This window comes from Ranitomeya imitator, chromosome 5 (assembly GCF_032444005.1).
Source record: "Ranitomeya imitator isolate aRanImi1 chromosome 5, aRanImi1.pri, whole genome shotgun sequence".
Classification (NCBI taxonomy): Eukaryota; Metazoa; Chordata; class Amphibia; order Anura; family Dendrobatidae; genus Ranitomeya; species Ranitomeya imitator.
In genome coordinates, this window is record NC_091286.1 from 300,670,760 (window position 1) to 300,687,565 (window position 16,806).

Here is a 16,806-nt window from a genome sequence, read left to right on the forward strand (position 1 = left end):
GCTGACGGTGAGGGGACAGACACCGGAATGTAAGTATGTACTGTTTGTTTGTTTTTTACATTTACAGTGGTAACCAGGGTAAACATCGGGTTACTAAGCGCGGCCCTGCGCTTAGTAACCCGATGTTTACCCTGGTTACCAGTGAAGACATCGCTGAATCGGCGTCACACACGCCGATTCAGCGATGTCTGCGAGAGATCCAGCGACGAAATAAAGTTCTGGCCTTTCTGCTCCGACCAACGATGTCACAGCAGGATCCAGATCGCTGCTGCGTGCCAAACACAACAATATCGCTATCTAGGACGTTGCAACGTCACGAATCGCTAGCGTTATCGTTGTTAAGTCGCTCAGTGTGAAGGTACCTTAAGCTCAGAGACTGAATCCTTAATTGGATTAGATTAGTGGTGTGAAAGTTTTACAGTCCCAATATTTTATCATTATATAGCACCATTAATTCCATGGTGCTGTACATTAGGCGGGGTTACATCAAAATACAAATATCACTTACAGTAAACAAAGCTAACAATGACAGACTGGTACAGAAGGAAGAGGACCCTGCCCTTGCGGGCTTACATTCTACAGGATTATGGGGAAGGAGACAGTAGGTCAGGGGTTGCAGTAGTTCCGATGGTGTTGAGGTGGCCGTGTGGTCTTTACAGGTTGTAAGTAAGATCAGAGGTCTGGTGCCCTCAACTTCTTTCAAGCAGATTCTTCAGATTCTGTAGTGATTCATAAATCCTTCTGACAGATTTAGTCCTGTGTGGATGGAATCACAGACTTTAATAAGATTGTATTCCCAAACCCTGCAATGTTTTTGTGATTTTAAAATTGACTTTTAATATAACAACTTTCATATTGTATATGTTGTGTCCTGGACTACAGAAATGTTTGGCCACTGGTAAATGTTTTTGTTTTTTTATCTGCAATTGTGTGGCGATGAGACCTCATCTTTGCTCTCAGTTTCTGTCCTGTTTCTCCCACATAGAGGCTCCCAAAATGACATATAGTGCACATAATTAAGTACACCACATTGGAAGAAGAACATGTGACTGTCCTGGGAATCTTATAGTCCTGTTTAGGGTTGAGCAACTTTTACTTTTTTAGGGTCGAGTCAGGTTTCGCGAAACTCGACTATCTCTAAAGTCGAGTCGAGTGAAATCGGCCGATTATGGCGAAAAGTGGGGGATCGACCGAAACACGAAACCCAATTTGTTTTCCTCTCTCGCTCCTTCATTGGCTGAAAAAATGGCGCCAAGCGCGTCATATGAAACTTGACTTTGGTGCAAAAGTCGCGTACCGCATGGCCGACCCCACACAGGGATCGGGTCGGGTTTCATGAAACCCGACTTTGCCAAAAGTCGGCGACTTTTGAAAATGAACGATCCGTTTCGCTCAACCCTAGTCCTGTTGTGTGTTGGAAATCTGTATCCTGTCTTTGGCCTCTACATGAGTAGAGGTTTTGCAGCTCTTCTCATTGCACGGATAAGTTCCTCGCGAGACCGCTACGTCATCGGGTCATTTCGCAAGGCATTACTGGGAATGGGAGCTGCCGGCAGCATCGCGAGCATCAGGAAGGCTGCGGGGGACGCCGGAAGGAAAGAATATCACGATTTTTAATTTTTTTTAATTATTTTTAACCTGGGTTGTGTTGTGTATGCGTTTTCACAGCGGAATTAAAGCAGCAAAGACGCATACACAACGTGTGCATATAGCCTCGATGGATCCGTCAAAAAACGGACCCAGTGCACCCGTTTTTTATAATCTGCACAGGATCCGTCTTTTCAACATTTTGACGGATTGTGACTGATTGTAAAAACCGGAAGTGTGAAAGAGGCCTATCATGAAGTACAATATGTCAACAAAAAAATAATCTCAGAATCAGTAGGATCCATTGATGCGTTCCAGAGTTGTAACCGCATAAATTGACAGTGGTCAGAATTGTAAAAATTGGCTTGGTCGTTAAGCAGCAAATTGGCTCTGTCACTAAAGGTACCGTCACACTAGACGATATCGCTAGCGATCCGTGACGTTGCAGCGTCCTGGCTAGCGATATCGTCCAGTGTGACACGCAGCAGCGATCAGGCCCCTGCTGTGATGTCGCTGGTCGGGGAAGAAAGGCCAGAACTTTATTTCGTCGCTGGCTCTCCCGCTGACATCGCTGAATCGGTGTGTGTGACACCGATTCAGCGATGTCTTCGCTGGTAACCAGGGTAAACATCGGGTTACTAAGCGCAGGGCCGCGCTTAGTAACCCGATGTTTACCCTGGTTACCATCCTAAAAGTAAAAAAAGCAAACACTACATACTTACCTACCGCTGTCTGTCCTCGGCGCTCTGCTTCTCTGCTCTGGCTGTGAGCACAGCGGCCGGAAAGCAGAGCGGTGACGTCTGTGTGACAGCTCTCCAGCGACCAAACAGCGACGCTGCAGCGATCCGGATCGTTGTCGGTATCGCTGCAGCGTCGCTTAGTGTGACGGTACCTTAAAGGTTTAAATGTGCGGATTCCAAATAATATGTAAGGTACTTTAGAAAATAAATGCTCCAGGAGAACATTATTACACAAATCTGGTTGTGTTGCCTTATTTGGTTACCAGTACTACCACTCTGCTCTGTGACATTTACAAAACCTTCATCTATCCTTTTAACCCCTTTACCCCCAAGGGTGGTTTGCATGTTAATGACCAGGCCAATTTTTACAATTCTGACCACTGTCCCTTTATGAGGTTATAACTCCGAAACGCTTCAACGGATCCTGGTGATTCTGACATTGTTTTCTCGTGACATATTGTACTTCATGATAGTGGTAAAATTTCTTTGATAGTACCTGCGTTTATTTGTGAAAAAAACGGAAATTTGGCGAAAATTTTGAAAATTTCGCAATTTTCAAACTTTGAATTTTTATGCAATTAAATCACAGAGATATGTCACACAAAATACTTAATAAGTAACATTTCCCACATGTCTCCTTTACATCAGCATAATTTTGGAACCAATTTTTTTTTTTTGTTAGGGAGTTATAAGGGTTAAAAGTTGACCAGCAATTTCTCATTTTTACAACACCATTTTTTTTTAGGGACCACGTCTCATTTGAAGTCATTTTGAGGGGTCTATATGATAGAAAATGCCCAAGTGTGACACCATTCTAAAAACTGCACCCCTCAAGGTGCTCAAAACCACATTCAAGAAGTTTATTAACCCTTCAGGTGTTTAATAGGAATTTTTGGAATGTTTAAATAAAAATGAACATTTAACTTTTTTACACAAAAAATTTACTTCAGCTCCAATTTGTTTTATTTTACCAAGGGTAACAGGAGAAATTGGACCCAAAAAGTTGTTGTCCAATTTGTCCTGAGTACGCTGATACCCCATATGTGGCAGTAAACCACTGTTTGGGCGCATGGGAGAGCTCGGAAGGGAAGGAGCGCTATTTGACTTTTCAATGCAAAATTGACAGGAATTGAGATGGGACGCCATGTTGCGTTTGGAGAGCCACTGATGTGCCTAAACATTGAAACCCCCCACAAGTGACACCATTTTGGAAAGTAGACCCCCTAAGGAACTTATCTGGATGTGTGGTGAGCACTTTGACCCACCAAGTGCTTCACAGAAGTTTATAATGCAGAGCCGTAAAAATAACAAATCATATTTTTTCACAAAAATTATATTTTTGCCCCCAATTTTTTATTTTTCCAAGGGTAAGAGAAGAAATTGGACCTCAAAAGTTGTTGTCCAATTTGTCCCGAGTACGCTGATACCCCATATGTGGCAGTAAACCACTGTTTGGGCGCATGGGAGAGCTCGGAAGGGAAGGAGCGCCGTTTGACTTTTCAATGCAAAATTGACAGGAATTGAGATGGGACGCCATGTTGCGTTTGGAGAGCCACTGATGTGCCTAAACATTGAAACCCCCCACAAGTGACACCATTTTGGAAAGTAGACCCCCTAAGGAACTTATCTGGATGTGTGGTGAGCACTTTGACCCACCAAGGGCTTCACAGAAGTTTATAATGCAGAGCCATAAAAATAAAACAAAATTTTTTTCCCACAAAAATTATTTTTTAGCCCCCAGTTTTGTATTTTCCCTAGGGTAACAGGAGAAATTGGACCCCAAAAGTTGTTGTCCAATTTGTCCTGAGTACGCTGATACCCCATATGTGGGGGGGAACCACCGTTTGGGCGCATGGGAGGGTTCGGAAGGGAAGGAGCGCCATTTGGAATGCAGACTTAGATGGAATGGTCTGCAGGCGTCACATTGCGTTTGCAGAGCCCCTAATGTACCTAAACAGTAGAAACCCCCCACAAGTGACACCATTTTGGAAAGTAGACCCCCTAAGGAACTCATCTTGATGTGTTGTGAGAGCTTTGAACCCCCAAGTATTTCACTACAGTTTATAACGCAGAGCCATGCAAATAAAAAATATTTTTTTTTCCACAAAAATTATATTTTAGCCCCCAGTTTTGTATTTTTCCAAGGGTAACAGGAGAAATTGGTCCACAAAAGTTGTTGTCCAATTTGTCCTGAGTACGCTGATACCCCATATGTTGGGGTAAACCCCTGTTTGGGCACACAGGAGAGCTCGGAAGGGAAGGAGCACTGTTTTACTTTTTCAACGCAGAATTGGCTGGAATTGAGATCGGACGCCATGTCGTGTTTGGAGAGCCCCTGATGTGCCGAAACAGTGGAAACCCCCCAATTATAACTGAAACCCTAATCTAAACACACCCCTAACCCTAATTCCAACGGTAACCCTAACCACACCTCTAACCCAGACACACCCCTAACCCTAATCCCAACCCTATTCCCAACTGTAAATGTAATCTAAACCCTAACCCTAACTTTAGCCCCAACCCTAACTGTAGCCCCAACCCTAACCCTAACCCTAGCCCTAACCCTAGCCCTAACCCTAACCCTAGCCCTAACCCTAGCCCTAACCCTAGCCCTAACCCTAGCCCTAACCCTAACCCTAGCCCTAACCCTAGCCCTAACCCTAGCCCTAACCCTAACCCTAGCCCTATCCCTAGCCCTAACCCTAGCCCTAGCCCTAACCCTAGCTCTAACCCTAGCCCTAACCCTAGCCCTAATGGGAAAATGGAAATAAATACATTTTTTTTTATTTTTCCCTAACTAAGGGGGTGATGAAGGGGGGTTTGATTTACTTTTATAGCGAGTTTTTTAGCGGATTTTTATGATTGGCAGCCGTCACACACTGAAAGACCCTTTTTATTGCAAAAAATATTTTTTGCAATACCACATTTTGAGAGCTATAATTTTTCCATATTTTGGTCCACAGAGTCATGTGAGGTCTTGTTTTTTGCGGGACGAGTTGACGTTTTTATTGAAAACATTTTTGGGCACGTGACATTTTTTTATCGCTTTTTATTCCGATTTTTGTGAGGAAGAATGACCAAAAGCCAGCTATTCATGAATTTCTATTGGGGGAGGCGTTTATACCGTTCCGCGTTTGGTAAAATTGATAAATCAGTTTTATTCTTCAGGTCAGTACGATTACAGCGATACCTCATTTATATCATTTTTTTATGGTTTGGTGCTTTTATACGATAAAAACTATTTTACAGAAAAAATAATTATTTTTGCATCGCTTTATTCTCAGGACTATAACTTTTTTATTTTTTTGCTGATGATGCTGTATGGCGGCTCTTTTTTTGCGGGACAATATGACGCTTTCAGCGGTACCATGGTTATTTATATCTGTCTTTTTGATCGCGTGTTATTCCACTTTTTATTCGGCGGTAGGATAATAAAGCGTTGTTTTTTGCCTCATTTTTTTTTTTTTTCTTACGGTGTTTACTGAAGGGGTTAACTAGTGGGACAGTTTTATAGGTCGGGTCGTTACGGACGCGGCGATACTAAATATGTGTACTTTTATTGGTTTTTTTTTTTTATTTAGATGAAGAAATGTATTTATGGGAATAATATTTTTTTTTTTTTTTCATTATTTTGGAATATTTTTTTTTATTTTTTTTACACATTTGGAAAATTTTTTTTTTACTTTTTTACTTTGTCCCAGGGGGGGACATCACAGATCAGTGATCTGACAGTTTGCACAGCACTCTGTCAGATCACTGATCTGACATGCAGCGCTGCAGCCTTCACAGTGCCTGCTCTGAGCAGGCTCTGTGAAGCCACCTCCCTCCCTGCAGGACCCGGATCCGCGGCCATCTTGGATCCGGGGCTCGAGCAGGGAGGGAGGTGAGGAGACCCTCGCAGCAACGCGATCACATCGCGTTGCTGCGGGGGGCTCAGGGAAGCCCGCAGGGAGCCCCCTCCCTGCGCGGTGCTTCCCTGCACCGCCGGCACATCGCGATCATCTTTGATCGCGGTGTGCCGGGGGTTAATGTGCCGGGGGCGGTCCGTGACCGCTCCTGGCACATAGTGCCGGATGTCAGCTGCGATAAGCAGCTGACACACGGCCGCGATCGGCCGCGCTCCCCCCGTGAGCGCGGCCGATCGGCTATGACGTACTATCCCGTCCAGGGTCAGATAAGCCCAGGGCACCTCGACGGGATAGTACGTCTAAGGTCACAGAGGGGTTAATATGAATGCAAATATATAGAAGCCTTTTTTCCAGGCAGCATAGATTTGCCACCAAAGCTTCAAACCTTATCACTTTTTGTACACTTGTTACTTGTCATAACAGGATTCTGTCCTGCTCTGTTTCCTTTTACAAGGAGCACATTCCCAAATAGGAGAATGAAATCTCTAACAGCCATTGTATGTGTGCCAAGAATAGAAAGATGACCTGCAGATAAGGAGGGACCCTAGGAAACCAATTGTGACTGGGACCTACATGTGCTTGTGACACTCAGCAGAGTTATAGATTGTATGACAAGCACGGGAGCATACTGCAAGGCCTTGTAGCAGCAGATCTACAGTAGATGAACTGGTATATCATTAATTACTTTGATAATCACTTTCCCTCATTAAGTTTGGCATAGAGTGTTTTGAAGAAGGTACTTTTTGTTCTATTGATGGTGTTAACCATTTACATGACAGTGTTAGTTCTTGCTGTTAACAGGATTGATTGGTAGTATATTATTATACTAAACTTATCTGAAAACTGTCAAGTCTTAATAATACCTGTGTGCACTTAAAACCATTTTATCAAGGTTACTAGACTCCATTTAAAAAATATTTAAATAGGGAAAATGAAAAGTTTAATAGGTTAAAGCAACCCTCCACCTAAGAACTGAATAGTGTCTACATTTCTCAAATGCAGTGCACTTACTTGGTGCTCTAAATTTGACTTATTTGATCAATCCTGCTTTTAAGGAGGCCGCCACACTTGCATGTGGAGTGTACATCCCCCATTCCACTTGTGGACAGTTTATCAAAAGTGTCTATCAGAGTTGGGCCGATTACCTAGTGAAAAAGCACCAGCTCTTTCAAGCTGTTTGTTATAGAGCTTGCAACTGCAGCTGTGAAGCTGGCGGGACCACTCCAGTCAGCTACAGTGCCCCTGTGCTCATCTGATTCTGCTTGTAGCAATGAAGAGGGCAGGGTTCAGACCAGCAACACAAACACAGCTGATCTAAGCTGTCAATCTTCAGGAGGGCACCACTCACCTCTGGCTAGCAGGAAACTGGAGCGGTGTGCTCCTGAAGAAATATTTAGACAGGTTTTTGTGTTGAGTGTATTTTTTCTAAACGGACCAGACCATCCCCATTTAAATACATTGCAGGAGCAATTAAAATTGTATTTTTGTGGGTATACAGGGGAGTTAGGAGATGAAGTGTGAAATTTTGTGCAGGAGCAGATACTCGTGGTGGAATTTGTTCAGAGACTCAAAAACTGGGGACAGGTTTCCTTTAACACCTATATATAGAGTTGCTGCCAGTCATTGTAATCCTGATATGAAGCCAGCAGAAATCTTCCTAAAAGTAAAAGAAGCACAAGTCTAAAATAACCACAGTGAACAGTCTGAAAATTGTAAGAGTGCTTACTTTTTTTTTTTAACCCAGATTGTGATTTACAAAAAAAACCAAATCCAAAATACAACACATTGCTAAAATAGAAAAAATTACCAATCTTGCTGAAGCTGACAGCTGACGGTTGCAGTCCCCAGCTGTGAGTTTTGCCTGGTTGGCTCAAGAAAATAGGGGGGAACCCATGTCGGGTTTTTCATTCGTTTATTTAGTTAGATCGCAGGCGGTGGCTGTGGAATACCCCGATCATCCCCTCCTGCTGTTACTGTTATTAGCGGCAGCAGGTGTCAGACGGTGGGAGTAATTGTCCCAAAAGCCCCCACCTGCTGTCATTGTTCAGACTTTAATATAACTCTCATCATTCTCCTCTGCTCGTGCCAATTGCCGGCAGAGCAGAAGAGAATGATGAGAGTCGTCTTTAGCACCCGCCGCCGGGGAACAGCTCTTACTGTAGCTCTACTTCCTCAACGGCTCTCCGTGTGGTGCTGATGCAGCACACGGTTGCCACACGTGTGCCGCAAGTGTTATATGGACAACAAACGGACAGCCAAAACAAGGAGTGGGTGAAAAATGCAGAAGTGATCAACTTGTTTCCATAATACCGTTTCTCCGATTGTTCCTCACCTGGTTTTGGCTTAGAAGTACTGATGTAAAATACTGACCAAATACTGATAGTGTGACTGTAGCCTGCAGCCTTATAAGTAAGCTGAGCAGGAGTACTCAATGTTAAGCAGCAGCTGCAAAAGCAGATAAGATTTTAGGGTGTATAAAAAGAGAAATAAAATCCCGTGATCCCAACATATTTTTACCCCTCTATAAATCCATTTGTAAGGCCACATCTAGAATATGGGATCCAGTTTTGGGCCCCACATTTTAAAAAGGATATTCAGAAGTTAGTTCAAAGGTGGGCAAATAGATTATTACAAGGGATGGAATTATAGTCATGTGACAAGACTCGATAAAGGGTCGACATTGACTGTTAGGATTGCTACTTCCAGTAGGTGGCACTAGAGTTCTAGTCCTCTTCCTCTCTGAAGAGACAATTTGCATATTTCCCAGAAGAGCATTGCGGCTTTAAGTCTCCTCACCTCGACATGCTTATCATGTCACTCTCCGCAAGGAGAAATGATACTTCTTGGATCCCGGTCAGACGCCTCTCAATCAGCCAAACCAGATCTCCACTTTGCACTGATGAGGGGCAGTACCCCGAAACACAGTGTCTACAAATTGAGATTCTGGTTTGGCTTTTATCCTAAGTCATGTGAAAAGACTCGATAAAAGGTCGACATTGACTGTTAGGATTGCTACTTCCAATAGGTGGCACTAGAGTTCTAGTCCTCTTCCTCCCTGAAGAGACAATTTGCATCATTTACAGGTAAAAGTACACGTGTGGTAATACAATGAAATGGCACTCAACTTATTTCCAAAGACCATGAGCAGCTTATAATAAAGGGCTGGATGATTTCTTCAGTACACATAACATTGTGGATTATAGATAATTTAGTGACAAAAGATGTATAATTGGTGGAGAAAGATTAAACTTGATGGAGCTAGGTCTTTTTTTAACCTATGTAACAGAAGTAGGACTTAACCCTGTCTTACCTGGCTTTGGTAAACCGCTTATACAGGATTCTCCCCCACTCACCTGCAGCACTTAATGCACCTTGATCACCTCTTCTCCACCCTGGGCAGGTAATCCATTGAGCCAGTGCTCTTACTTATGTACATTTCTTCTACAATTTATTTGACCTGCTATTTCCTAGTTCCTACGATTCTACCTGTGTATCTATATATGATTGCATTTTTCATTGATATCTGGATATTCCATTGGATCTATGTGACCACTCCTATTTGATATATTGACATATGGGCGCCTCTCTTTATTGAAATTCCCTTGATGCATTTATATTATCGTGGACACATTTACAATGGGTACGGAAAGTATTCAGACCCCTTTACATTTTCCACTCTTTTTGTTTCATTGCAGCCTTTTGGTAAGTTCATTTTTTCTCATTAATGTACACTCTGCACCCCATCTTGACTGAAAGAAAAAAAAAAAAGAAATGTAGAAATTTTTGCAAATTTATTAATAAAGAAAAGCTGATATCACATGGTCATAAGTATTCAGACCCATTGCTCAGTATTGAGTAGAAGCACCCTTTTTAGATAGTACAGCCATGAGTCTTCTTTGGGATGATGCAACAAGTTTTTCCACCTGGATTTGGGGATCCTCTGCCATTCTTCCTTGCAGATCCTCTCCAGTTCCGTCTGTTTGGATGGTGAATGTTGGTGGACAGCCATTTTCAGGTCTCTCCAGAGATGCTCAATTGGGTTTAGGTCAGGGCTCTGGCCCAGCCAGTCAAGAATGGTCACAGAGTTGTTCTGAAGCCACTCCTTTGTTATTTTAGCTCTGTGCTTAGGGTCATTGTCTTGTTGGAAGGTGAACCTTGAGCCCAGTCTGAGGTCCAGAGCACTCTGGAAGAGGTTTTGATCCAGGATATCTCTGTACTTAGCCGCATTCATGTTTCCTTCAAAGGCAACCAGTCGTCCTGTCCTTGCAGCTGAAAAATACCCCCATAGAATGATGCTGCCACCACCATGTTTCACTGTTGGGATTGTATTGGGCAGGTGATGAGTAGTGCCTGGTTTTCTCCACACATACCGCTTAGAATTATCACCAAAAAGGTCTATCTTCTTCTCATCAGACCAGAGAATCTTATTTCTCATAGACTGGGAGTCCTTCATGTGCTTTTTAGCAAACTCTATGCAAGCTTTCATATGTCTTGCACTGAGGAGAGGCTTCCGTCGGGCCACTCTGCCATAAAGGCCTGACTGGTGGAGGGCTGCAGTTTACTTTATGGAACTTTCTCTCATTTCTACTGCATCTCTGGAGCTCAGCCACAGTGATCTTGGGGTTCTTTACCTCTCTCACCAAGGTTCTTCTCCCACGATTGATCTGTTTGGCTGGACGGCCAGTCCTAGGAAGACTTCTGGTGGTCCCAGCCTTCTTCCATTTAAGGATTATGGAGGCCACTGTGCTCTTAGGAACCTTAAGTATTGCAGAATTATTTTGTAACCTTGGCCAGATCTGTGCCTTGCCACAATTCTGTCTCTGAGCTTCTTGGCCAGTTCCTTTGACCTCATGATTCTCATTTGGTCTGACATGCACTGTGAGCTGTGAGGTCTTATATAGACAGGTGTGCGCCTTTCCAAATCAAGTCCTATCAGTTTAATTAAACACAGCTGGACTCCAGTGAAGGAGTAGAACCATCTCAAGGAGGATCACAAGGAAATGGACAGCATGTGACCTAAATATGAGTGAAAGGGTATGACCATGTGATATTTTAGTTTTTCTTTTTTAATTTGCAAAAATTTCTACATTTCTGCGGTGCAGAGTGTACATTAATGAGAAAAAAACTGAACTTTTTTGAATGTACCAAATGGCTACAATGAAACAAAGAGTGAAACATTTAAAGGGGTCTGAATACTTTCCGTACCCACTGTATATTGTTTATATACGGTAGCTGTGATTCTGACCTATACCCCTTTACTATGAATTCTTTGTCATGTTTACACTATCAAATTGCTTTGTGTACTACCCACTTTGAATTATTTTTCCCTTTTTCAACCTTTTGTTTTTGTTATGGATTTTTTCCTTTTCATTCTTTTTTGAATATGTACCTATATTGTTGTATATGTATAGCACTTTTCGCTGTTTCATGTGCTGAATTTTTTAATATTCTTTTTTTTGAAGAAAAAAAAAGTAATTTTATTAATCTACAGAATTTGCAAGACTGCTGTATTTCTCCTGTTTTTTACGCCATTTTATATGTACAGCACTTTGATATATCGCTTCTTGCCGCTACAGCGATTGAGTGATAGAGACGCTGGATGGGTCAAAACATCCTCTAAATGGTCGCCTATGGCTCTACATAACCCTTCACTGATTTTGTGAATAATACATGAATTAAGCATCTCCCTGTGAAACATTTAAACTGAGTGCAGTTGATCCTTCTCTTCTACTGATTATTGGGATCACTCTCAGTTCAATCGGCATCTTTAATCAATGTTGTGTGCACACCAATATTCCACTAACATCAGATTGATGGAATTTAAATGGTTAACAGACTGTTAAGACACAGATGTCAGCTATGTAATATAGCCAGCACCAGCCATGTGTAGAGGGAACTCGGCTCCTGAGCCCCCACACACTCACTCCTGTGAGCCACTTCCCTAGACATTAATTCACATCCTAATGTGAGCGAAGATAAAGCATAGGTTATCCTGTAGAGAAAAACCCATGTAAAACACAAAGATCATTAAAACATTAGGTGATTATCTGACTACTAATTCCGTTTTAAATGGGTACTTATGCGAAAGTATTTATTAGAGGTCTCAAACACAACCCACTGGCTGCATGCAACCCATGAGGCTTCCATCTATGGCCCACAGGGCACTAGACCTGCTGAGACATTGTTGGGACAGCAGAGAGTAAGAGGAGCGCACTCGCACCCTTAACATTTCCCATCACTGCACTGGCTTTTCACTTCCTAATGGACAGTGCCAGTTCTCATTAGAACCTGAAAGGACTGATATTATTCACCCTTGGATTGTGATGATGAAATGGTATCCCTAAAAACATTACCTCATCCTGTAAGCAATGTGGCCTGTCAACTTCAAATTTTTTTCTATGTGTAGTAACTGACTGGAATGAAAGTTCTTCCTTATTATACAGAAGCACATTCCACTCGTCAGACGCTCCAGAACACCCCTCATCAAGACCAAACTGTTTGGCGGGATTCCCTTTAAAGTGGTAGTTTCACAGTGGATATTTATCAACCACAGGATAGGCAATAAATGTCTGATTGCTGGGAACATCACCAAGGGGATCCCCTCAGTTGAACAGTTTCTGACCTTTCATGTTCCTTTTCACCTCATGACTAAGTTTTAGTGGAGTTAGATTGTACTTCGGATCCTCATTCTAGTGATCCTTGGGGATACCAGTAGAGGGATTCACTATGATTAGACAATTTTCTCCTATCTTGTGGGTGAGTGATACATTTCCATTATAGCCAACCCTTTTCATGAAAAAGTAGTAAACCAAGACATTCTGTTACTTTAGGGAATTTCAATACTTGATTAGAATCTCTTGAGACCCCAAAATAAAGTCGTTTAGAATGCAAGTTAGTTAATTAAGGGGGTAGGTCAATTGTTAAATTCTAAAGTGATGTTCCTAACTACTATTCTTTCACACCAACATATTCTGAGGGCTGACTGGCAACTCGTTTAATTTCAAAGGGAGCAAAATAGAGGAAACCTACCGTAATTGAATTATACAGCATGTAAATGAAGATATATTTTTTACACAACTTGAATTTAAATTTAACATTTAATATTGAGAATTCTACATTTATTATGACTGACCATAAATAAGAGACCTTAGCAAAGGTTCTAAACCTAAAAATCTAAAGAGTAACTGCCATTTTAATTTTTATTCCATAAATCAATACTACACGTGAAAACAAGGAATTGTGTCATATCCAAGAAATCTGCTTCTTTCGCCTCCTGGACCGATCATTCTTTCTCATAGTTCTCAATTTACTCGTAAAATCTGTATTCAGTGAAGATAAGTTTTCCCATTACTGAAATAGGAGATGGCAGTTGCAACTGATAAGATTAGAGGGGAAGAGCTAGAGGCAGACCTCCTGCTTCCTCCTCATCTACATATAATCCAGACATTACCATATAAACTAACTGTGGCATATCTCTTGGGCGATGTGCACAGTCAGAAATGTTTGCAGAAATTTCCTGACAAAAACTGACTTTTTCCAAAGGATATCCGCACGCATTTTTTGCGCTTTTTTTTTGCGGATTTTTCGCGTATTTTTCCGGAGCTTCCCCAATTAAATAATATAGAGGGGAAAACGCAAAAAAACCCGCAAAATTAATGAACATGCTAGGTTTTTTTCCGCAATGCGTTTTTTTCCGCGCATGTGCATAAAAATTGCGGATTGCATTCTAACTATAGGAAGCTTAATGGATGCATTTTTTTCGCGGTTTTATCGCGTTTTCATAGCGAAAAAAATGCGAAAAATCCTGAACGTGTGCACATAGCCTTACTGTAGTAATAGTAAACACTCATATACTACACTAATCAAATGACATTTTATGGAATTCCAAGCATTTTTTTAAGTTGAATTCCTCTTGAACAACCTCCAAATAGCAGCAAACACTGTATTCTGGTAATCTGAGGTTGTCAGTGGCTATGTAATAATGGATATCATATCAATTTTACAGAATCCGCGTGACAGTCGATGGAGAGTTTCTTCATTATATTTTCCCGCTTCAGTTTTTGGATTCTCCAGAATGGGACTCGCTGAGACCTTCTGAAGAGGGTGTTTTTCAGGTAAAAAGTATCAGTTTTTTTGGCAAAATGTAGCTTATTGGGGAGTAATTCATTGGCTGTAAATATTTGGGTTCTCAACATGGCTGTTGATTAGGACTAGAACGCCACTTTAAATCATGCATGATGGCAGGTATTCTCCACTGGAAAGTTACAAGGGATCCTAAAGAAGCTCTCCCAACATTTTCCCCCTAATCCTTTCCAAGTTTGTGTGTAGTGCAAATGTGTTAAAATACTAACAGATTGCTGTCCTCTCCGATTTCTAGCTTGATTCCCGTCCTCTTCTGGACTATGTGACCTCAAATCAGAGTAGCTGGTTTCCACAGCAGTTTGTGTGGACCGGAAGTCTCTATCTCTCTGTAAGTTTTTGACAGCCTTGTTCTAAATCAAATAGACGTATATTAGGAAAGCGGCTAATGCGCCGTAACATAGACTATCTGAGACCTGGCAAAGCTGAAGAATTGTCATATTATCCAGAAGTGAACTGGGACAGCTCTGGAAAGCGGAGAATACAGCAATCAGTAAGTATTTTACTACACTCACATGACACTACACACATTTTAGAAAAGAGTAGCCAAAAAAATGCCGGGAGAGCTGCTTTAAGACAATCTCAAAATGTCTGACAATAAACTATACTTTTACATTTTCTGGTTAAGCTAAGTATCTGTACTTGTTTTTTTTATATTTTAATGCTCTTTTTTTTTAGGTAACACTTACTGCAGAAACAAGGTGCAAGTACATTACTTGGAGGAGGAAAAAGCTCTATTTATTATTTGCGAAACATCGCTTCATCTCAAGAATTTTCTCAATGTTAATAAGGGGAGATATTGCAAACAAACTCTATGCATTAAACGAAAAGGTCTATGTAGACAGTGGATTTCGATTTGACATCCGACTCCCAAACTATTATCATATGGCCTCGCCAGACCAGTCACACTCGAGTGCTCCTACCATCCATGTTCACGACTTCTCCACAAAGAAAAAAAGCAGGAAAGGGACCATAACAAACCATTCTTCAACTTTCTAATTCTTGGAATATTAGCTTCATAATAGTCAAGACTCATCAACTATTCAAAGCAAAGTGCCACTTGCTGCTTTCATCTCTAGCAGTAATTTATTAATATTCACTGTTTGTTTGTTTTTTTATTATTCCGTTTGTCTACTGATTTCTTGACAACGCCTTCTAATAGTTGCCATTTTAATAAAGAAAATGTTAAAGACATTGCAGGCACCCATGGTATTACCCTAAGGGTAAATGAGGCATTTCGTAAGATAATCAAACTTAATCCTTGTAGTCATTATAAATATGTTGTAGACATGTGACCCATCTACTGAACGGCTGCCAATTAAATGTAACACATGTAAGACATAGGATATTCTTGTCATGCATTCTCTACCCTGGTTTTTGTGTCGTATGAGCTGCAGAAAATAGTTATTTATGTCTGACAGTTCATGATTACTGGGAACTTCTCCAACATCCAGATTTGATATGTAATCAAGAATTTTGTAAGCAAGATATTCTGCTTGGAATTTCTAATATTAGTGAATCATAAGTCAACACCAGTGTAATCACAGAAAAAAAATGTATTCAGTTATAAGTTTGTTGTTTTTTTTCTTTTCCTTGTTTGTACGTCAGACTTAGCCATGGTTTTCCTACTTATGTTAAACTAAAACTGATATTGCACATTGCAGATGCGAACTAATAGACACTCATTGACAGGAAATAAATGTTATTAATAAAGCACATCTGTTTGCTCATATCAGCATGTTGTACCTTATATTAGTGGGAACTAATGAATATTTATGAATGTTCCTGGAGAGATAACAGTCCTGAATTACGACAAATTACCTGATCTCACGCTGTGATCCTCAAGGCTGGCATTCCCTCTTCTACAACTGTGTCAAAATATGACAATCCAGAATTTCGGTAGTCTGAAGCATGACAGGTGTTGCATAACTTGAAGGGTCTACTAGAAGGGAAGACAGTCATTTAAGGGATTTTCCAAGAACAGTCAGATTTAGGTCAAGTCATTTTCATTCACAATTTTAACCTAGAAACGCTTTCAGTTTTTGAGATAAATTATCCTGTTCTAAATGCTGTAAGCAGAATTCCTACAATTACCTATTCACACATCAGTTGTTAATTCCGTTTTTCTGATCTATTTGGCGACCCATTCATTTTAATGTCTTTTTATTTTTTCTGAAATTTCATCAGCTTAGGTTTGTTCCATCTGCTGTCTTTTTTGGCATAGATGAAAAAGACATTGCTCTGCCTGCTATACATTTTTTTAGACATAGTAAGTTTTTGGTGATTATTTTAACATTAAAGTCTATGGGAAATGGATCATAATGGGAAGTTAACTGTTGTGTCATCCATTTAAAGGGAGCCTGTCATCAGGATTGTGCACAGTAACCTACAGGCAGTGTCAGGTCGGCGCTGTTATACAGATTAAAATTATA

General features: G+C 41.1%; 1 protein-coding gene across 2 annotated transcripts in view; it reads left to right on the forward strand.

Moving 5' to 3' along the window:
* POPDC3 (popeye domain cAMP effector 3) overlaps positions 1-16,104 on the forward strand; it is an 81,635-nt gene extending 65,531 nt beyond the window's left edge. For both annotated transcript variants that reach the window (XM_069726301.1, XM_069726302.1), the window contains exons 3-4: positions 14,241-14,349; positions 15,053-16,104. In XM_069726301.1, coding sequence (XP_069582402.1) covers positions 14,241-14,349; positions 15,053-15,373 — 430 coding nt within the window. In that variant the 3' untranslated portion in view covers positions 15,374-16,104. The remainder of the gene's footprint in view (positions 1-14,240; positions 14,350-15,052) is intronic.
* The last annotated feature ends 702 nt before the right edge of the window (positions 16,105-16,806 follow it).